General features: G+C 39.1%; 4 protein-coding genes across 9 annotated transcripts; 1 reads left to right on the top strand and 3 right to left on the bottom strand.

Annotated features, from left to right (window-relative positions):
- Window positions 1–306: 306 nt before the first annotated feature.
- Window positions 307–12,174, bottom strand: nktr (natural killer cell triggering receptor). 5 transcript variants are annotated; one of them, XM_088401900.1, is made up of 17 exons: window positions 12,162–12,174; window positions 10,086–10,164; window positions 9,563–9,637; window positions 9,214–9,321; window positions 9,016–9,060; window positions 7,496–7,583; window positions 6,756–6,785; window positions 6,536–6,681; window positions 6,136–6,352; window positions 5,881–6,048; window positions 5,700–5,787; window positions 4,875–5,023; window positions 2,333–4,798; window positions 1,543–1,614; window positions 1,397–1,456; window positions 1,059–1,160; window positions 307–740 (listed from the first exon to the last, which is right to left on the bottom strand). In XM_088401900.1, the coding sequence occupies exons 1-17, from the start codon at window positions 12,168–12,170 to the stop codon at window positions 671–673; spliced, it is 3,972 nt and encodes a 1,323-aa protein (XP_088258026.1). In that variant the 5' UTR covers window positions 12,171–12,174; the 3' UTR covers window positions 307–670. The 5 variants fall into 5 exon arrangements, with proteins under 5 accessions (XP_088258026.1, XP_088258027.1, XP_088258028.1 ...); XM_088401901.1 differs by lacking the exon at window positions 12,162–12,174 and adding an exon at window positions 11,452–11,543; XM_088401902.1 differs by lacking the exons at window positions 9,563–9,637; window positions 10,086–10,164; window positions 12,162–12,174 and adding an exon at window positions 8,096–8,120 and having other exon boundaries at window positions 9,214–9,280.
- Window positions 11,592–14,399, top strand: sec22c (SEC22 homolog C, vesicle trafficking protein). The gene is made up of 7 exons (XM_088401905.1): window positions 11,592–11,805; window positions 12,211–12,413; window positions 12,487–12,650; window positions 13,047–13,226; window positions 13,299–13,417; window positions 13,912–13,977; window positions 14,065–14,399. Exons 2-7 carry the CDS (start codon window positions 12,232–12,234, stop codon window positions 14,263–14,265), a joined length of 912 nt encoding a protein of 303 aa, XP_088258031.1. The 5' UTR covers window positions 11,592–11,805; window positions 12,211–12,231; the 3' UTR covers window positions 14,266–14,399.
- A 1,813-nt stretch (window positions 14,400–16,212) lies between these two features.
- Window positions 16,213–18,182, bottom strand: LOC148407902 (uncharacterized). Its single transcript, XM_088402585.1, has 3 exons — window positions 18,121–18,182; window positions 16,790–17,053; window positions 16,213–16,659 (listed from the first exon to the last, which is right to left on the bottom strand). The coding sequence occupies exons 1-3, from the start codon at window positions 18,166–18,168 to the stop codon at window positions 16,267–16,269; spliced, it is 705 nt and encodes a 234-aa protein (XP_088258711.1). The 5' UTR covers window positions 18,169–18,182; the 3' UTR covers window positions 16,213–16,266.
- A 1,896-nt stretch (window positions 18,183–20,078) lies between these two features.
- On the bottom strand, window positions 20,079–22,334 carry LOC148407903 (uncharacterized). 2 transcript variants are annotated; one of them, XM_088402248.1, is made up of 3 exons: window positions 21,970–22,334; window positions 21,654–21,744; window positions 20,079–20,608 (listed from the first exon to the last, which is right to left on the bottom strand). In XM_088402248.1, the coding sequence occupies exons 2-3, from the start codon at window positions 21,654–21,656 to the stop codon at window positions 20,180–20,182; spliced, it is 432 nt and encodes a 143-aa protein (XP_088258374.1). In that variant the 5' UTR covers window positions 21,657–21,744; window positions 21,970–22,334; the 3' UTR covers window positions 20,079–20,179. The 2 variants fall into 2 exon arrangements, with proteins under 2 accessions (XP_088258374.1, XP_088258373.1); XM_088402247.1 differs by lacking the exon at window positions 21,654–21,744.
- Between the last annotated feature and the right edge of the window lie 86 nt (window positions 22,335–22,420).

Genomic DNA, 22,420 nt, shown 5'->3' on the forward strand with positions numbered 1-22,420 from the left:
TTTAGTATCTACTTTCTTCAAACTTCATGATACTGTAATGAGAATTAATCACCTGTTCATTTTAGAAACAGTTGAAGGATGCTCTGGAGTGGATCTTTGCTTATGCCAACAACCCTGGACTGTAAAATTCACGTGAGTTGTGTCAGCTAACAGGTCAAACTATGACAAAACATATTCGTTTATAAATGTAATAATAAAAATACACTTACCAAAGAAGCCCCAGGCTGCAAAATGGATCACACGATCTTGTATTGCCTACTTTAAACCACTAGAGGTCAGCATGGGATAGTTTAAGAACTCACGAGGAACCGTGATATTTTTTTTTATTGAAATCAGCATTGTTCTTAACCAAAAGAACCATACTTTCAGCACAGTTATGACACTGGTGATACAGTAATCCCGGCAATTAAAATGGCCAACCAATTTGAACACAAGGAAGTACAAATTCCACTAATAACAAAGACAACAAAAACACAATAAACAACTTTCCTTAAGTATTAACATCATAAACAGTATGTATGATTACCATACAATCTAAAGAGCCGTTTTTAACTGACCTTATGTACAGTACATTCCTCTTGGTGTATTACATTCATTGTGCACAATGGCGTAATGACCTCCGTTCCTAACCGGCCTGTAACAGAATCGGGTTGTTTGTTGAAGACTCGTCTCAGCTGTAGCGGCTGCTCCGACTGCGACTCCGGCCTCTGGATGAACTGCGACTGGACGAGCGGTAGGACCTGCGCAGCAGTAGCGGTACATTTTGGTGTCATAGTTATGAAAATGGGTTGAATTTATTGGGGTATTTTGACGAGTTACTCACAGTTGGTAACTAGAGCTAAAATCCAGAATAAGTCACCTTTAAAACATTATATTGTAATAGCTACTCTGACAAATTGTTTATATTCACAATATGACAATACCTCATTCCTGCCCCTGCTTTCTGGTAAAAAGATACATTTTGAAACATGATTCAATATCTATTTTGTTTTCCCAAAAAATAAAAGATTTTCCGAGTTGTATAGAGCGAGTATCAGACTTCTTTGAGCCCTTCGTACCGGGATCGGCGATCTGAACTTAGGTAGCTATCGCTTCTGTGGCGCCTTCGCCTCCGGCTCCCGCTTCGACTCCGACTGGAATAGCTGTCAGAAGAGGCCGACCTTTGAGGAAAGGAAACCAAATAATACTCTTAAGTGGTCGCGACACAAAATTAATTCAAGATTTACTCATCAAATTATTTTCAAGGCCAGTTTTGATTTGACAGTGTACCCTTCCAACCAGAGCACGCCGTTGCCCAACACAAAGCAACACTGTTATCATGTTATGATTAATGATGACATCATAACTATTAGTCGTCCATTAATATAAATAAACCAAATAGAGCAATAAAACGTACCGGGATCTCCTGTGGTAGTTATAGGAGCGACTTCTGGTGTGACTTCTACTGTACGTCCGGCTGACATACGGGAAGAGAAAGGTTGAGATGATGCACCAAACACACAAACAAAAAGACGAATCACAAGTGATGAAATCAGGACGTACCTGTGGCTTCTGTAGCTTCGGTATGTGCTGCTACGAGACCGTCCGTGTCTCCGTCTGCTCCTACTCCGACCTCTGCGAGTGCCAATAATCTCTGTTATGAACTTCCTCCACGAAACACGGTTATTCAGAAGCAGCGTAAATAAAAGAGGCAGAGAAGGTCCCCAACTAAGCTACAGAAAGGTTACATTTTAGGTTTTGATTGTCTGTGCTTGTAAATAACCAATCCAATAACCCGTCAATAGCATTTTGGATGAGAATTTAGCATTAAACTAGCAGATTTTTGCTAGCTTGACATTCTGAATACATTCATAACGTTTGTTATTCTGTTGTTTTACGAATGAGTAACTTGGTGCAAGTCCACTTTGCGGATGTTTTCAGAGAACACAAGTAAGAAAGAAAACTGGTGCTAGACACGACAAAGCATTGTTAGGGAGCAAAGATTTCGTGGGACCTATTAAAATTCATATTTGCATTTTTAATATGTTTTGTAATACATACATCACTTCAAGGAAGTGAACAACTGTAGTTTGATTAAAAACTAGGCTGTACAATAATGACGCATACTGAGTGTTTGTGAACCTAGCATGACTAGAGGCATCGCAGTTTGGTTTCGCTATCCACCACTAGGGCAACCGGAATTGACGTTTTAAGAGCTAGAAAGAAGGCTAAAAAAAATACTAAATACTAAAATGAGATACTTGGTAAAAAAAAAAAAAAAAAATCCCACTACCCGTTGCTGACTTCTTGAACTATATCAATATTTTAAGTTAAAAAGCATGTCGATTCTAACCTGGAAGAGTAGCTGGAACTGCGTGACCGGCTCCTGGACCTGCTGTAGGAGCGCGACCAGTCTCTGGTGCGGGACCGCTGACTGGAAGCCGAGCGAGAGTGCCGGGTGTCCGAGCGCGACTTCCTCGGGGAGTCGTCTCTGGCCACTCCTTCCGAGGGTGAGCTTTCCTCGCCCGAGCTCTCTTGGTTTCTGGGTCTCTGGTTGAGCCGCACGGTCTTGCGGACCTCGTCGAAAAGCGATCCAGGCCGAACCCGGTTTGTGCTCTTGATCTCCATGCGCACTCCTTGAGCGTTGGAAATCTGGCTCTGATGAAGGTGCAGGTTTTGGGTCATGAGCTGTGCTGTGTTCAGGTTCTGGAGCGAAGCCATTCCTTTCAGTGGCCTCCATTTGAAATTAATGCCAGTGCCGGTTGGCTTGTCCGAATCTGTGACAGTAACGGAGGATTGTTCTTGGTGTTGCACCTGTGGTAGGGCACCTTTACTTGACTTGGCGGGCACATTGGATGTAATTTTGGGCTTTTTTTCAGAAGTGTTACAGCACACTGCTGCAGCTTCGACTGCGCTTTCGGTGTCATGTTCGGGAGTACAGATGTCCATATCATCATCCAAAGTGCTCTGCTCATTGAGAGTGGATGTGTTATTACTGGTCCTGTTAGAGGGCTGTTGAGGCTCTGATAGTTTGGTGTTTTTGTTATTATTGTCTCTGACCCTCAGTGCAACTCGATTTTCCTCTCTATTTGGGTTCTTGTTGGAAGAGGATGAATTTTGGTCTTTGTTCTTCAATACTGCAGGCATAGGGCTCGGTTTCTCCCTCTTTGAGTCATCTTCATCCTCCTCCTCACCGAACTCCAAAGGCGGTTGCCAATGAAACGTCTCCTTCAGTTTCTGCCGTTTCTTTTTGGGTCGCTTGCTTTTGTCTTTCGCGTGATGGGACCCGCTCTTGCCCTCTCCTCTACTCTTATGTTTACGCTTTCGTTTGGATTTCCTCTTGCTCTTGTGCTTCGCCGGCTCGGCAGCCTTTTCCGGACTCGCCCGGACCGGGCCTGGAGCAGCTGCAACTTCCGCAGCGTCGGGGGCCATTTTGTGGGCTTCGCGTTCCGATTCGGAACTGGCCTCACCTTCCTCTTTCTCCGAAAGCGGCAATGCCCTAGTGGTTATGTTTTCAGGTTCACTATCGGAATTCCACCCGGTAAGACCGGAAGTCATCTTGTCAGTTACGTGGCCAGATGATTTTGGATGCTTTGACGCGAAATCACTGTTGCTTTGGCTCGCTTTATCGCTGTCGCTGTCCCATCCAGATTTGTTGTTCAAGCTATCCACCTGCATTGAACTGTAATTCTTTGTGTCTTCATCTTGAAATCCACATTGTTCTTTATTCCCGGTCGAGATAGCTTTATCGGGACTTGGCTCGACACACGCTTTCTTCTGAAACGGCTCATCTCGGGCAGTAGCGGCTGAGATGTATTTGTCAATATTTTTGATCCTCTTCAGAGAGCGGTAATATTTTTTCCAAGCTTTATCGAGGGATTTCTTTCTCTTCTTGCGCCCGGAGTCTGAGCCACTGCTGTGGCGACATCTGGAGCTGGACTTGCTGGCACTCCGGCTTCTCGAGCGGCTGTAGGACTTGCCTTTAGGGGATCGGCTGGGGGAGCTCGGTGTGACGCGCTTGTCCTGTTCTGACTCAGCTGGCACACATTTCTCCTGAACTAAACTCGGGGCGTTTACTGAAATGTTAACCAAAGACATTTGGGGCTTGTTATCCTGAGTAGGAGGGATGTAGGACGGCCTCCAGGGCTTCTGTCCTGGCTTCCAGCGAGATGGAGGTGGGCTATCGCTGAGTGGAATCACAGTGATGCTCTCTGGAGCTGAGGCAGTAACCATTTTGGATGCCGGTGTGCCTTTGCTATCGGAAACCTTCGCAGGAACAGTGACGGCAGTGTCTGCTTTCAACTTGCTCGATTTCTGCTTTCTTGGAGATCTGGATGAGCTCTTCTTTCTGTTTGGCGTATACGACCTGGACTTGTGTCCGGACCTGGATCGAGAATAAGACCGGGACCTAAATCGAGTGCGGGAGCGACTTCTAGAGCGGGACGGGCTCCTGGATCGTGAGTAAGAACTGGATCGCGAGTAAGACCTCGCCCGAGATCTAGATCGACTAGATATGAGTGATCGCGAATAAGAACGGGACCTTGAGGACCGCCCTCTCGTGTTATGCCGACTTGAAGAACGAGACCTCGAGTGAGACCTTCTTGAAGAAGGCGACCTTTCCCCCTCTGAGGGAAAATGCTCTTGATGTTTCCCTTTGGAGCTCCTCTTCTTCCCATGCTTCCGTTTTTTGGTCTTCTTTTTACGTTTGACTCTTTTCTTCTCTTTTCTAGGTGGCCGTGGCGGGCTGGACTTCTCTGAGCTCCGGCCTGATGACCGTTCGGAGGACCTCGACCATGCTGACTCACTTCTGTTGTCCCATCTGCATAAGGAACAGCCATTTCAAGTTTGTCAGCTCATGAACAAAAACATCTTATGTTCTTATTATGGAATCATACTGGTCTCCTTTGCTCCATCTCTCAACACTCGACGGCTGGTAAGTTTTAATCCGCATCATCTCCTCTTTCCAATGGGGTGGGGTTTCACTGCTTCCACGCTCGCCCACTGATGCGGATCGAGATTTAGACCTGGTGGGTGTGTGGTACCTCTGTGGACAAGATTAAACAACATGTTGCAAAACTAAAATTAGTAATCAGGTACAATAATTATACATTGCTCCATAGCAGAAACTCCTCCCCCAAATTATACACAATCTGTGAAATACCCCCGAACCTTTGGAGGGAAGATACAATGAATCATAATAAATGTTATGATTAATTTGCTTTTAATTTGAAAAGATAAATGTACTGCTCTCGTCACAGCAATAAAAAGCATGAAATGTCCTTTTTTTTTGTGGACAGCTGCACAAACCTTGTTAAACTCATTCAATGCCAGGGACATATTTTTACATTCGTTAATGAATCCGGACATTCAATCCCAGATACTTAAGTATTAAACCAATACTTAAGTACAGGACTCATTAAAGAACCTAAAAATACATCCCTGGCATTGAATGAGTTGAAATCTCGGCCCAAATAGCAAAGCACATATTCAGTAGTTAAACAATCAGCTACAATGGACATATTTTCTCTAATTATGCATGCCTGATTACACATCACAACAAATTTGGTATTGGTTTGCCTTTTGTTTAGAGTGTTTGTGGGATAATGGAATTAAGCCAGTTCATTGAAGATGTTAAAAAGGGTGTGTAGCTTCAAAACTGGGAAATACATGGGTATAATATCAACTGAAACTTTTTATGATGATCACATGAATCAACATACAATTGTCCCTCTGCCTCTGATCTTCCGTCCAGACTTTGAGACTGCCGGTTTTTGTTCAACTTCAAGTATGGATTCTTGCTTCTCAACTCTAGAATAGTGAAAAACAAAAATCACACGTTGGAGAATAAATGTATAAATTACATGACTTCGGAAATGAGAATTGAATCAAACGTGAACTGACGTCTCCACTTTGTTCTCTTGGGCTGGCACGTCTTGCCGCAGCAGGAAACGGTTCTCGGGAACAGGTGGGATCTCCTCGGGCCGCACAACGGGCTTTTCCCTCTTCCCGCCATGGTCCTTGTCACCTTCCATAGCAGACTCTCCTATCTCTTCGGCAGGCTTCGGCGAACTTAAACACATAATTTTCTTTCAATACAAACTTCGACCAAGCAAACACTGATTTGTTTCATGTGACTGTAACAAACATTGGTATCACCTTTTTTTGGAAGGTTCAGGGTCAACATTCTCTCCAACGGACAACCTCCTCCGCTTTTTGGCTCGTTTATTCTTTCTGTGTCGCTTGTGCTTGCGATATCTGGACTTTTCTGGGTCACTTTCAGACTCTCCGAAAGAGGTGCTCTCAGAGGATGAGTCGGAGGAGTTGAGAGAGGAGTCCGCTGAATGAGACGCTCTAGTTTTTTTGCCTTCCAGGACTAAAAAACAAGCGTGCAGAAATCCATTTGTTATGTTATAAACATTTTTTTCTAATATTTTTTTTAGGTATTTGGGCATTTTTGTTGTCAACTAAAATCAATAAACCAAAATTGTTTACAGTTATTATTTTTTTGGTGTGCATAATATTTCAAATTTCGCCTTTGTCAGACTATCTGACTAACCGTCATTAGCGGACTTGACAATCAGCTGTCCACAGTCCACCACCCTGACATCGGCGTACGGCCGGCTCGCTGAATCGGTCTTCAGCCCCTCAATCTTCTTTATCACCTCAAATCCAGAAATGACCAGGCCGAAGACGACATGGACTCTGAGGAATATAAGAAAGGGAAGACAATTAATGCCAGTCGAAAAAAAACGAAACAAAAAACAAAAACAACATACCCATCAAGATGAGGTGCCATCTTGGTTGTACTGCTGGTGCGAATGCCAAGCAAGGCGTGTCAATCGACAGCGAGATGAGACCCGTATAAAAAGAGAAAAAGGAGAACAAGACTGAGAACAAAAAGGGTCATTCGACAGAGGCCGGTGTTATTTCACGATGGGAAAAGACACAAAGACCTTTTGCTCAATGAGATATGATTTGTGAATTTAGGCAGACAAATTCCATTTCACGCAAATTACATGTTCAATAAATTTCCCAGAGAAATTTGGTTCAAATTCCAAATGTTTTGAAAAAATTGCCTGTGGATGTTCTCCTGTAATAGATCACCACAAGCTATTGTGTGACTACTGTTCACATCCAAGTAAACACTGCAAAATGCTTGTACATAGAAACTACTACATGAAAGAGAGAAGAGAGAGAAGCACAGCCTTGGAGACACATTACCTTGGAAGAGCAGGATGCTAGAGTTTCTGTAAATTTTACACAAAAAAACGGCAAGAGAAGAAATGTAACACATTTGTGGGTAAAAAAAAAAAAAAAAGGTTTGAATCGATGTTTACTATCATTTCTAAACTACACATAGAGAAGTGTGTGGGGGGCGGAGCTGGGGGTTGTCGATGCCAAAGGAGGTTAAGGGACAAGACAAGTGGCATTGATTCAGCAGCAAAGATAACCATGTGCTATTCAATCTGTAATTCAAATGGTGATTTTTGGTTTATGCTCAAAGAACGATGCTCACATGAAAAACTGTGAACCATTGGTGTCTTTCCCGCGATTGGCCATGGACAGCAGGAAGGCCCGGTCGTGTTTGAGAGTGAGATTCTCATCTGTCAGAGAAAAACAAGGAGAGGGTGGGGAAGGAAGGGGCGACGAGGCTGTATGAGGAGCGAACCCAACAACACGGTGATGAATAAATATTGATCCGAAGACAGGAAACGCAACAGGATGCTAAAAAGTCAAACCTAGTTAGCGCCTTGCCCATGAGCACTTCCACAAGAAAGTAGTTCAAACTTGTGCTGCTTCACATCATTGACATTGCTGTTTATTTGCAAAATGAATAAACAGCTTAATAGAAATGGAAATTATCAATGGGGGATAAAAAAAAAAAAGTGTTTCTAAAGGCTTTAGAAAAACAATGAAAAGAACCAATGCTGGGTGACTAAATCCAGGGAGTGTGTGTTGGCACCGCAGCTTATAACAATCTAAAACAAAAAGAAACGTGAGCGGACTGAGGGAACGGGAAAGCAACCCGTCAGACCCACTCACAGTACAAATATGGATTTTGTGGGCAGGTGGTGGTGGAGGAGGGCACAGTGTGGGCATGTGTACATGGGCTTACCTTCTCATTTTTGCAAAAGACCCCTCTACAATAAAAAAATAATGTTGGAGAATTTTAGGCAAGAGGTTTCATGAAAGAGAACGCCTACTCTCCATGCTGATTTTGGTCTAGAAAAGCCCATAAAGATTGACTATACACAAAACTTGACACGAGAGGCGGCGACATTAAAGTCAGCAGGGAAATTTAAGTACACTACTGGTCAAAAGTAGACGACCGTGACAAGTCCCAATGGGCAGCTGCTTGCAGAATGAGTCATTGAGCTGCTGCTTTGATTGTTTTCTTTTGGTGTACATATTTTGTTTATTGAAGAATGCATTGGAAGATTTACAACTCTCAGTTTTTTTTTTCATTAAAAAAAAATCTGCTATCTCGGTCTTTTGCTGGAGTTTCCTCCATCACAATGGTTGTCAAATGGGGTACATGAGATTATAATTTTCGACAGGTAATAGCAAATTAAATTTTTAATGTGACAGAAATGGTATAGTTTTCTTTTCAAATTAAAATCAAATTGGAACACAACACCTTGCAAAGCCATTATTTTGTAAGGCTGTATATAGATGCACAATCATGAGTATCACATTTTTCCGAGCCGTAAATAAAAAATGTTGAGAACCACTGCTTTACGGTGCACAGTGCTAACCACAGCATGACCAAAACACAGGCCATACACCAAACAGTGAGTTGTGGTGAACCATTACGCACCTAAAAACTCTGCACTATGTATTCCCTCTTGCTTTTGACCGGTAGTGTATGTTCCAAAAATAAAATGCAGGATTTCAATCTGGGAGTTCTTAACACACACATTGAAATGACATAACATTTGCATGCAACAATTTTTCGTGCTTAACTAGCTTTGGTTTGAATTAAACATTTAAAAGACAAAATATGTTGGAGGATTAGCTCATTTGATAATTAATTACCTTCAAAGTAGCCACCATAGATGGACTCTCCTCCTCTTCCGTTTCCTGTGATGACAAGTTTCAGACTAAATTTTGCATCCATTACTTACTTTTACATGCATTGTAACACATTTATCACAACACATTGCTAACAGCTTGTCCCCCGCATCAACCTATTTGCTAAAATCAGAGAACATTTTGCAGAGACAGCGTCAATACCTTCAGTGAAGTCGCCACCCTGGATCATAAAGTTCTTTACAACTCGGTGAAACGTGGAGCCTTTGTAGCAGAGCTTTTTCCCTGTTATTTTTCCGGCTCCCTTTTCACCTGCAAGGAAAAAAAGTAGAACTTTTCATGTGGGGGAAAGAATGAATTTGAGATGACAAACACCTCCCACCTCAAAGGTATTTTGTTTGAAAAAACAAAGGGCTGGTTGTTCAAGAGTCTTTGGTTACTTGAAAAGACACTATCACTATCTTTTGTGAGTTCTTCTTATGCTTATGAGGCTCATAACTTAGTAACAAATATCTTCATATTTGTATGGGGAAAAAAATGCTTATTTACTCACCAGTGCACAAACAGAGAAAGTTTTTGCTGGTCCTGGGGCAAATGTCAGAAAATAGTTGAAAGACAATGCGCCCAACTGTAAAACAAAAGAAATACAAGTCGGTGCAAATCAGTTTCTGAAAAGCTTCAATGTAACAACTACTTTATTGTGGAATTGCATGCTTTGTTAGACACCAAGTGGCCTTGGAAAAACACAAAACATGATCACACAGAGCAATCTGTAATTCACAAACAAAAGATGCTTTTGTAGGTCGTTTAGTCCCTCCCTTACAGGATTTTTTTTTCTCCAGATATGGGATATAGAGATTTTTTCGGGATGAATAAACTGGTCTTGTTAGTGCAGTCATACCAATAAATGACAAAAGAAATTCAAGCTGGGAGCAGTGATGAAACGGCTCTTGTGAGTCTTCTGGCTCGTCGGGAGGAAAAATAAATAAAACAATTTGTAACCAAAGGTCAACGCTGGCAATGACTGAGGATCATTCATGAAAACAAAACTCACTCTGAATGTATCGAAGCCTTACCTGGCTCCCGATTGAGCTCCACATCAAAGTAACACTGAGGGCGATCTTTCACCCCCATTGTGATCAATGTCCTAGAGACCTAAAATGCAAAAGAACAGAAAATATTTTAAAATGCTTGGATGAATTTAGATTTGTTCATGTTAGTAGACTGGTAAGAGCTTGAAAAATGTGACTCAAGAGAGTGAGGGAGAAGGCGGAGAAAAATGGGAGGAGAAAAGATGATGATACGAGAGGGCTGGAATTACACTAAGCAAATCCCAACCAATCAGCAGGAAACAACTGATTTTCACATAAGTGGTCCAAAAATGAGTTTTTATTTATTTTAACTCATATATTTGTTTCCCTGTATGTAATGACAACTGATAGTGACAGACAACAACGGAATGCTCTTCCATGTTGACAAAAAATACAAACTGTTGCCAACAATACATTAGGATAGCAGACTGATTATTTCCTTTTGCAGTTTGACTGCTAATTAAAATGCAACAGGAGAACTTGACAAGAGGACACTGAAGAATCGGTGACAAAGTACAAAATCCTGTGAAGTTCAATATTCACAGGATAGATTTCACAATAAGTAAGAAATATTAGAGGAGTTCACCATTTAGTGAACAGTGATATTCTGAATCGTATTGTGGGCTTTTGATAAATGGGTGGTCATTTTATTTAGCCATTTTTAGCTTTAAAAGTCAATATGTTGTCTATAACTGGTTCGTTTTTTTTTTCCGCATACATTTAATACTTTTTAAATAAAATTTTCCACCTGCTGTTGACTGAGAATAGCATCAGCTGCGCTGAAGATTCAAATCACGCCTAATCACGGCTCACCTGTTGGTCATGTAATATTCGCAAGCGGAGCAGTGATTGGTCGTTACCTGGGCCTTCAGCGTCGTTTTAATGTTGTAAAAGCCCAAATGGTTGGGACTATACTTTTAAATATATGCTTTGACTCGGATTGGGAAACGTCGAACTGAAAATAACGAGCCCGAGCGACAAACAACAATGCAATTTATTAATAGCTAAAACACGTCCTGTTTCCCCACACCCCCTACGCACATTCCTTCTAATAATAGACAACAGTAATGAGCCTCCCATTTGAGAATGAGGACACACATAGCCACGAAATTTGGACTATAGAATGTTTAGTCAACCATAAAAAAATAACGACACGAGAATGAATTACAGCACGATATGTCAAGACTTAAAAAACATTTAAATGGGATACGAGGAAAAGCTAATCGGCAGTTCAAAGGTCCGGCTAAGCTAGTCAATGCTAACAAGCCTAATATCTATTTTCGTACCTCACAAGACACAACGGCATTTCGAAATACATATAAGAAAAAAAACATAAATGTAGCTCACAAACCTGCAGCTCATTTATCAACAATAGTCACCGAAGCAAGGAGCTTGTGCTAACTCATTAGCAAAATGACGTACATCTGCAGCACTTCCGGCCGCGCAAGCGCAATCGAGCAACAATTTTGTACCTCTTGTGATGCCGTACTGCGTAGGTCTATTTGTTATGCTAGCTTCTTCTTTAGCATGTTAGCTCCTAATTGCGTTTATAACAAGTTTTCGGTGTTTCTATTTCTAATTGTGGTTATTATAAAAACCGTAATATTACACATGTATCAGGTCATGCCTTTGCTAGTTTAAACAGGTGGCGTAGTCAGCAAAGTAAGATGGCAAGGTGCACAATTAAAACCTTTATTATCATGAGGTAAGGTGCAACTTAGCGACCCTTCATTAAATTGCTATCAACGTGTACACAAAATAACATTATATCACCCAATTGTGAAGTCTTAAACTAAATAAATGTGCGGGATGGTTACAGAATTCTGCTTGATTAATATTATTAATATAATTATTGGTCTATTGTTTGTAAATCTGCGGCGCGTCAGGATGCGCCGGGCCTCTTTAATTGTATTGACAAAATTAAAAGACATTGTACTGGTCATTCTTACAACAAAACATAAGATCAACTTACACCATGTCAAAGAAAATATAATAAGCTGCATCTGGATATGATGATTAAAATGGATCTATTTCCCATTATTTATCATTTTGTTTATTTACCGTTATCATGATACATTTTTATGGGTTTCCTACTTTTCCCCTGATGCAGATCGAAAAGCACTCATGGATTATGTCTGTGATCCTATTTGCCTTCCTGGTGCGAGTGAGGGATGGACTTCCTCTGGCCGCCTCCACCGACTTTGAGCACAACCGGGAGCTGCAGGAGAGAAAGCAGCAGCTCAAGACTATCAGCAAGGCATTGGCCCTCTTCCCAGAAAGAGCCGCAGTCCAGGGCCAAGAGCTCAATATATAGTAAGGAAGAAGCAACTCTCGATCTTAAAATTCTGATACAACTTAGGTTTTTGTGTTCCTGTCCTCTTCTCAGCTTGGTGTCTTCAGAAGGTGTGTCCTACATGAGCGTGTGCCACTGTAGCATCCCCGTTGCGCTGGCCTTCTGCTTCTTGGAAGATCTGCGCTGGGAATTCACAGCCAGCTACAATCAAAGTGTTGTGTCAAAAGCAGAGAGACCATATCCATTTGTGGAATTCGGTAATTGTGCAAGATAATTATTTACTCCTTACAATTCAAATCAATTTCATTAAAACGAATAATCCTACCATTACTAGTAGAGACACATTTTTGATGAAGGTCCGGATTTAATAAAAATGTCTCTGACATTGAATAATTAAAAACAAAAAAAAAACTTACCATGGCATTTGTGTTGTTATATTATTTGGTATTAGTTTATTGTGAAGTTCTCTCCACGTTCGGTGCCGTTTTATTCCCATGCAGAATATTAACAGGCAGGTACAGGCCCCGCCCCCAAAATTTGATTAATCTTGTGCTGTACACAGAAGAGAAATATTGTCTTCTAATATCGCAAGATCTCATTCCATTCCTAATTATCAATAATAATTCTGCACATCCTCCCCGTGTCCCACACAGACTGCAAAATTCAGAAGCTAAAGCAGCAGTACAACTACAAGGGGGGCCCGAATCTTCAGATCACCTTGGCGGAGGTCCAGGAGGACCTGAGGCTCTGCCCGCCAAAGATTCTCACTTTGGAGGATCTCCAGCTCACCAACGGCTCTGCAAACGGCCACGTGGAGCAAGTGGCGGCTTCTAGTATGCTTCCCCGCCACGACTACACATGCAAGGCTGTTCTAAGATTATTTACATATTTTATTGTTTTCCCAGGCCAGAATGTCAAACTGGAACCGGTGACGGCTCCCGGCATCCTTTCGCTGGTCCTCAACATCATGTGTGCGTCGCTGAACGTCATCCGCGGCGTGCACCTTATAGAATACACATTCCAGGTATTAGCCACTGCCCGACCGCGGTGTTTATAATAGACTAAAGCACAGGTTCTCAAATGAGGGTATCAAGTTGTACCCATGGGGGTACGCTCGTTTAATCCAGACTGTCATTCAAAAGACAACCCATTTTGTGGCAGCCATTTTATATTGTGATCTATGGCTGCACAAACCCAACCAAAAGAAAGATTAGGCTACCATCTTTCCTTTTCTCATTTTATGACGAGAAAACAAAGAAAATCAGTTTGTTATGAAAAGACTTTCACACTCATATTTTTTGCTTTTGTGACAGGTGAAATATCTTATCAATTATAGTGCAATATAAACAACACACCAAATGGGATATCAAAATAATTTTACAAAATGAAGAAACAATTTTGGTCATTTAAAAAGATATTTCGAACATGATGCCATTTAACTAAATTGTAGGGGTGTCCAACAACATTTAAATCAAAATGTAAGCATTTTTGTTTTTCTTTTTTTTTTTTTTTGCACAGGATGACTACGACAGCCTGTGGAACGTCGTGGCGTTTCTTATGGCGTTCCTCTGCTGCCTACTTCAGGTAAACGTACTTCGATCATGTCCCATTTCAAAGCTGTCCCTTCAGCGTCTTTATTTTATTTTATTTTATTTTTTTCCGTGACCCCAGTGCCACCTGTATGTCTTCCACTCTGGCTTAAAAGCAGCCAAGTCCCTCGCCCTGCTAAGCGCCATTGTCCTATGCAACGTCTTCCTAAGCGGGTTGAGGAACGCCTGGCAGATTGTTTTTCATGTGGGCGTGGCCTCGCTGTCCACCGCGCTCATCCTCCGACGCAAAGTCCAAGACAGGACCCATGACTGCGGGGTCTGACCTGGAAATCTATTTTTATTTTTATTTTTTATTGCACTTTTTTTCATCTTTTATAAATGAAATTTCTTGTCTGAAACTATACTTTTCAATCAGTTTGGCTTGAGATATTTTGAAATATATATATATATATATATATATATATATATATATATATATATATATATATATATATATATATATATATATATATATATATATATATCACACAAAATACCAAAAGTATTAAAACAGCAAGATCAGTTCCTATTTTTTTGTTGTATAAACTGTGTCCAAACTATGGCCTTGGGGCCATTTGTGGCCCGCCACCCATTTTTAAGTGGCCTTTGGCATGTATTAAAAATGGCATTTGTTGCTAATTTATTTGTTGTATATATTTGTAGGGCTTTCAAAAAAATGCAAATTTAAAATTGAACTAGTAGCCATTCCCTTCATAACACTGGTGAATAATATAATGATTTTTTTTTTTTTAAAGTAAACCACTTCCTGGTGTTATGATCCAAATTGTAAACATAGCACATGAATGATTTCCAAGTGACTGCTTGAGAAATGTTAGTTATGAGACAGATTGCTTTTGTTTGGGTTCTAATATAAAGATGATCAGATTTTCTAGTGGGTTACAGCATCCCTCAAAATTGTGTCAAATCCTACACTATTTGCCGTGTCAAAAGCTATTCCTGCAGCAGTTTATTGAATTGACAAATACATACACAATGTGCAATAGCTTGATTGATTTTGGTGTGGGTCATTTAAAGAGGCCCTTTCATTATTTGACCTTTCTGTATGTGGCCCTTGAAAAAAATGGACAACCCCGTTGTACAGTATAGCCAAGTTTAGGTTTCAGATAAAAGATGAATATGAGACAAAAATTCATTCGTGTCATATTCATCTTTTGTTATGAAAGAAAAAGTGTTCAGTAACACAAAAAACAAAGAAATTGAGCTTGCTGTTCCAGAAATTTTGAAGGTGATTTGTATATTGCCATAACATCAACATAAACAACATCAATGACACATACAATTGCTAAAGCTTGTGCTTAGAAAAACGATGTCCACCCAAATTTTTAAATGACTCTCCAGGGTGCGCCTTTGAGTTATTGGGCGTTTGTTACGCACCAAGTGGTACTAATGATTTGAAGAGTTGAAATGTATTTGACTCATGTTAAGGTGACTTTTTTTTTAAACATGTATTATAATTATTGCATATCAGGGCCCATTTTCCAATTCTTGTATAGTCATTGAAATGGAAGGTTTGCTTTGTTTTTTATCTCCACATTCTACGTTCTTGACACAACTGTATTGAAAATATACAGATCAGAACATTATTATATCAGTTCAAAAATGTTAAACTACATGAAATATAATTTGAGTAAATGGTAATTTCGAGGTGGGTTTGCCCTAATCTGTCCTTTACGCTAAAATGGCAGCTATTTTTTTTTTTAATTGAAATGGCAGTATTTTTGATACAACGGTTACATGGTATTTTAATGTTTATTGCATCATATCCGTCCACGTTGCTTACAAAATAAATGTCACAAATCTTCTAAGCCGGGTAACAAAAGATTTCTTTTAAACTTGTTGCATTGGGAATAATTTACCATTCATCACGGTAACTGCCAAATATGATCATTATTTCAGGGTTTTATTTATCTATTTTTGTTGTTGCTTAGCTCATATTTTAAAATTAAATCATCTTATATTTCTATCTTTGCACATGTGCCACTGTCTTTCTTATGAGTGTGTGTATATATATATATATATATATATATATATATATATATATATATATATATATATATATATATATATATATATATATATATATGAATAAAAGAACAACACAATAAAAAAATAGTTCAAAATAATGTTTGTTTATTTACAACGAAGAAAGTGAAACGCTGGATACATGCACATGGGCATTTAATAAATTAAAATTTTGGGGGGAGGGGATTATTTACAACAAATCAATGGACAACAATTTTATTATTTACAACAATGAACAAGCTTATACGGCGATACACTCACAGGGATCTTCGGTCATACTACTAAACGTACAGACCGTGACCACCTCACAGAATGTCACCTTTTTCGTCAGGTTTTTCTTTTTCGCCTGCGGTTTTTCTTTTTGTTCATCATTCTGTCCATTGTCCATTTGTTTGACGTTTTCTTTGCTCTCATGCTCTTTTTCCTCCTTGCACTCCTTCTCTTTCTTCAAGTTCTTCTTCCTTTCTTCCTGCTCTTTCTTGAGCTGCTTTTTTTCTTTCTTCTCTTCGGCCAAACGCTTCTTCTTCTCTTTCTTGTCGCCTTCTTTCCCCTCTTTTCTTCTCCAAATGCACCATTTGTTTTTCTTGGTCTTCGTTCCAGCGTCGCCGTTCGCGTCGTTGTTTTTTGGCGGCTTCTGTTCAAAATGAGAGACAATTAATCTTCAGGGGTCACAATTTCACAATCTGAAATCTATGAAAGACAATCTCAGAAAATATAAGCCACTAGGAGAAAAAACAAAAACAAAAACAAAGTGAGGCACGAACCGTGATGTTGCCGTTTTGTCCCATGAAGCTCGCGGCGTAGTCCAAGGGGTCAGGGAGGACCTCCTGGAACCCCAGCATCTCCATCCAGGTTGCAAAATGGTCCTCAAGCTCCATGGCTTTTTTCTCCCACTTTTGACGCTTTTGTCGTTCTCGCTCAAGCTGCGAGGTCGTGGAGAAAAGAAGCTGGGCGAGGTGAAGCTCACGTGGGCTCCAATCACTCTTATCATCAAAAGATGTCTTGAAGTCTTCAAGACTTTTCCAAAACTGAAAAAACGACAAAGTAGACATTAGGGGGATATATGAAGGTAGACATGGGATAATAATAAGAACAAGAACAACTATGGTAATATTAATAATAATATCAAAATTGAAGAAGCAAGAAAGCAAAACGAGAATATACACAGATACAATAATAAATACAGGTTGCCCCTGTTGTGCGCACATTGGCCTCTTATCGGCAGTATAGAACGGCGCATGGAGTACACGCTTAAAATGAGACACCAAGAGTAGAAGAAGAAAGTTGCGTTTAAGTTCAAATATATTGTAACTTTTTTTTTTTTTTTTTGCAGTTGAGGGAAATTTGTGCCTTTAAGTATTATTATGGAACCCCCACAAATTTGTTTCCTACAACTTTCATGTGTGAGTAGACGTTTTTTAAAAACGTAGCATATTGGAAAATCTTGTTGCTAATTTCTAGTTAGCGCTACAATGTTATTTTACATTGACTTTAGCATTAGCATTGTGGCGATTTTTTTTTCCAAACCGAAGCATGTAGTGTATTTGGGGTTTTTATTTTTTGTTGCGTGTTTATTTTTTCCAGTAAGTTCTAACCGGGATGTCAATGAAACGATTAAAGCACGCTCTTTCGCGACGTAAGAGCCTCGCAAATATTATGCTGCATTCAGGTTACTTTCGCAACTTCGGGTACTTGCGCACTCGCAGCCGTTAGACGCGTTTTTTTCGATTCTAATGTTTTAAAGAGAGAGAAAAGTTGGAACGGAAATTATAAATGACCTACTGTTGATTGTTCAGCCGTTACAATTTATTTTCCAACACGGATTAAAGACGGTTTTTTTTTTATCTCAAATGAAAAAAAAAATACTCGATGTACAGTAAGATTTCTTCAAAATGACAAGTTAAGAAAAACACGATGTGAAGAAAGATACTGTGCCGTAAAACATTTAAAACACACATAGTACGGCCATAAATACACTACTTAGATTTACAAAATTCATCATGTAATACTTATTGCAAAAAAACAAAACAAAAACAACAAGATGCAGTTTTGCAGATAAATATCATCTAAAAACTGGATAATAATTTTGACTTACCATATTGACGTGTGTTGGGTTATTCATGCTCGCTTGCTGGCTGTTCATCGATGCAAAGTCAGAAGTGAGCCTGAGTCCGGGCAGCAAAAGTGTCCAATTTATACTCCTCAAAATTTCAGTTGACCAACGGGCAGACTTCAAAGTGAAATGCGCTTTGAAGGGGCGCGGCCAACACCCCATTGGCTGTGTGCATGTGACGTCATCAGATATGGGCACCATTTTGTCATGTGATTTAGCAACGGCCGTTGGAAAACAAAAAAACGTTCGATGAAAAAAATAAATAAGTAAAGCGCACATTCATATGAGTTCTGTATTTTGCCCATCATGGGATGTAAAAAGATTTATTTGTTGTAAACATATTGCAAAATTTGATTTTTTTTAACGAACTTTTTTTTTGTTTTTGAAAAGAGTAAAAATGATGCAAAAGTCACAGTGCTAATTTAATCTGCTAACAATATGAAAGTTTGACGTGCATGAATAGACATTTTGAGGCATTTTTTTCACGTTTTGTAACTATACTAATCGATTATAGCGGCATGTGTTGAATTTAAGTGTAACATTTAATCTCCCGCTCTTTTTTTGTTTTGAATCTTTTTTTTATCGCTGAACTTGAACTATTTTGTTGGAATAATGGTGGAGTTTACTGCTAAATGTGCAATTTCTTCAATAAAATACGAATGTTGTATTGAGTGTGATTGTAGAGTTTAAGATTGCCAAACCATAAACTAATTTTAACAGAAACAAATAAAGCGTTTTCTATTCTAATTAAGAGTTCTTAAGTTACTAAACATCTGAATTTAACTTGTTTGTATAAAATATAATTTTCGACACCTTTAGTATGTGTTGTTTCTTTTCCCCCCTTTGTTTTGAATTGTAATAAAGGTAGAAATTATTAATAATGCAGAATTCGTTCAATAAAGAGAAAAGAACAAACACAAAACTGAGTTAACCAAAACTGATTTGTCAAGACTACTGTACGAGTTTAACTTTGCTGAATAATACATACAAATTGAAAAAGTTTATATATCTTACTTAGGGTTGTTCATTTACTAAAGACTTTTTTGACTTGCAGTTATTTTTAATTGTCCTATAAAAAGTCCTATACTCCCATCAAGTGGCCAATATGTGCATAGCAGGAACAGCCTGCATATTTTGTCATTCTTGTTGTATATTCCTATTTTACTTTGTTGTTCGTTTATTTTTAAATGAATATGGCGAAATAGGTGGACCATGCCTAAAAAAAATATACAAAAAGCTTCAAGTACAAGTTATGTCAAATTCAGTTGACGGCAAGTGGCAAATTGTCCTTTTAAACGGTATCAATAATATCGATAATACCCTGCATCTGAAAAAGAAAAACAATAAAAGGATACACTGGACAAATCCTCTCAAAAAGGTAAAAGAAATAATTAAATGTTATTTATTTGTTATATTATTTACAATAAATGAAATCATCAAAAAACAGAGCTTAGCTAAGGTGTACATAAAAATTAATTTATACTCTTGAAAACGACGGAATTTGTGGACTATGACTTTAAAACTATATTCTAAAAAGCCACGCATTTATGTGATATCATTTTAATGTTGATGGCAGGTGGAAAATTGTGCCTTTCAAGGTATTATCGTTATTAAATGATAAAAAAAAAAAAAAATTGCGGCTGACAATGCCTAAAAATGTGTTTGCGAGATTTCAGACTAATAATTTTAGAACGTATCCGGGGCAAATCTTTACATTTCATAAAAAAATATGTAAATATGTGAACTTATCCATCCACTATATGACAAATAACCATCAAAAAAATGTTTCATATTGTGCAATAGAGCTAAAACGATGCCATGCATCTCAAAAATAACAATAAAAAAAACACACTGGATAACTGACATGTTTTAATTTTCTCATTTAATAATACTATTTACAATAAATAACACAAACAGGACATAAAATGAGGTAAAGAACACAAACGTATCGACATATATACATACATTCATTCACTACGGATGTCATTATTGGCAATAATGAACAATAATTTAAAGCAAAGGAGCTGAAAAAAAAGGAGTCTCAGAGAGTAGGCGGCAGGGAGACTGGTTTGTCGCCTGTAAACAGATAGACGACGTTATTGTTGAATTCCAAATTCAAATTTTGCTTCTTCCGGAAGAGGCTCCACGTGGGCTTCCACTGCTTGTTCTCCAGCTTTGCCCGCGCCTTCTTCTCTCTCTTCTCCCGCTTCTGCACCTCCTTCTCGCGCTCCTTCCTTTCTTCCTTCTCCTGCTTGGCTCGCGCCTTCTTCTCTTTCCTCTCCAGCTTCTTCACCTCCTTCTCGAGCTCCTTCTTTTCCTTCTCCTCCATCCGCATGCGCTCCATTTGCAGTTGTAGCCACTGCGTCTTTTCTTCGGCCACGCAGTGCTCGATGGTGCGCCAAAGATCTTGTTCTTTCGCCGTCGCGCCGCCCGCGTCGACGGTGCTCAAATCTTCTGTCGATGAAGACATCTGTTGAAATCAACGAAAAGACGATTTACAATTCATTCTAATGTCAGTTTTTTGTCATGTAAAAAAAAGGCCAACACAGAGTAAATAATGTAGACAAAAAAGACACTTCTGTACTAATGTAATCAATGAGCTAACTAAAGTAATATATTACTACCAACAACTAATAATTGATTAATTTGGGGAACTTGGTAAGAGAGTAATCTCTTCCTTTTGATAATTAAGGATTAAATCGATTGCATTAGGTAATTACTTTAGGTCAGACTTTTAGTGTTCTTACTTTGGCCTTATATTGGAACTAGATTAAAAAATATATAAATAAATTCCTTGGATTGAATGTCTGAACTCTTAAAAGAAAACGTAAACATATGTATTAGGAATTAAATGAGTTAAAATATATCTTTTTACAAAGGGGGGGGGGGGGGGGGCAGCCTTAGTTTGGAGGTCACGTAAGTTTGATGAAAACATCCGAAACGAAGAAATAAAACTCATCAACAGCAGATTGAGGTCAGAAATTATTTCATGTCAAAGTATTTTTGAGATGAGGTTTTGAAGTACTTCAATATTTTTTGTTGATTTTGACCAGCAAAAACGCACGATGGAAACACGCACCGACGTCAGTTAACTAACTGATGACACAAGTTTGATGAAAAGTGAAGGAAAGCGGATTTGAATCAGAAATAATTTCATGTCTCTCCAAAAATTACTCACGTCAGATGCTTCATACACTTTAATCTCTTTTTGCTTATTAAATTTGACCGATAGTTCGTACAATGTGGATTTTACCACTGACTGTTATTTAAAGTTATCAATTTCAGGAAAAAAATGCAACTGTTGCTAAACCTAACTTTGTTATCATCATAAGGAAAAATTAAACGAAAAAACGAAAAATTACTGAAAAACCGTCATGCAATTAACACTTTTTTTTTAACGTGTAAAGATGCATGATATATTTTACATATTTGTGATGATGCACGAACAATAGGCAACAATGCTCAAGAAGAATTCGCACTGTAGTAAACTAAGACTATATTAAAAAAAAACTTACCATGTAGATGAATGCTGATTTTTTTTTCTGTACTCGCTTGATGGTAGTCGATCAGATGCAGTCAGAAATGTAATGATGCGGCAAACTGAAACTAACTGAACGTTAATTGAGAGGCGTGGCTAACATGATGACTTCCGTTCCGTCGCGTGATGATGACGTCATCCAACCCAACAATTAATGTCAAGATGCACGCGCCTCTTTTGAATTGTTAAAAGCGTCCTCAAGTTTATACTTGAGTTGCGAGAAAGAATGATCGACACAAATTGAAGTTTTACTACGCGAAATAAAGCAAGTTTTTAGTATGACTTTCGTTTACCTGCGTGATCGCAGCAGCAGCCATCAAGATCTGCACCAATGTCATCCGACCGAACATCCACGGTCAGGAGGGCTATTTCTTGATCCCGGATATCGCTCTTGGATGATCCATGATAGCTCGCGAAGGAACTTCCGTCTTGACAACTAACAAATCGAACTTAGCTAGCAAGCTAGGTCGGCTAACGCTTCGACGAGATAGAACTTAAGTCTGCTCAATATTCGACATGAACGAAGAGTATCTCGTTCTGGGTCTCCTTCTCCACTGTAAATTTGACTTTCACTGTTGAATAAACACTGTTGAATAATCAATTGAATAAACTTTTTTTTTTCCCCCTCTGGAGTAATCGATTTCGATTGAAGTTTACGTCTTCTTTAATTGTGTCGTCGCGGGTGGCATTTGACATCGAGCTCTTTACCGCCACCTACTGTGCTGGAATGTGATATGACCCGCG

Source organism: Hippichthys cyanospilos, chromosome 19 (genome assembly GCF_059441005.1).
Source record: "Hippichthys cyanospilos isolate Australia breed blue-spotted pipefish chromosome 19, RoL_Hcya_1.0, whole genome shotgun sequence".
Lineage (NCBI taxonomy): Eukaryota > Metazoa > Chordata > Actinopteri > Syngnathiformes > Syngnathidae > Hippichthys > Hippichthys cyanospilos.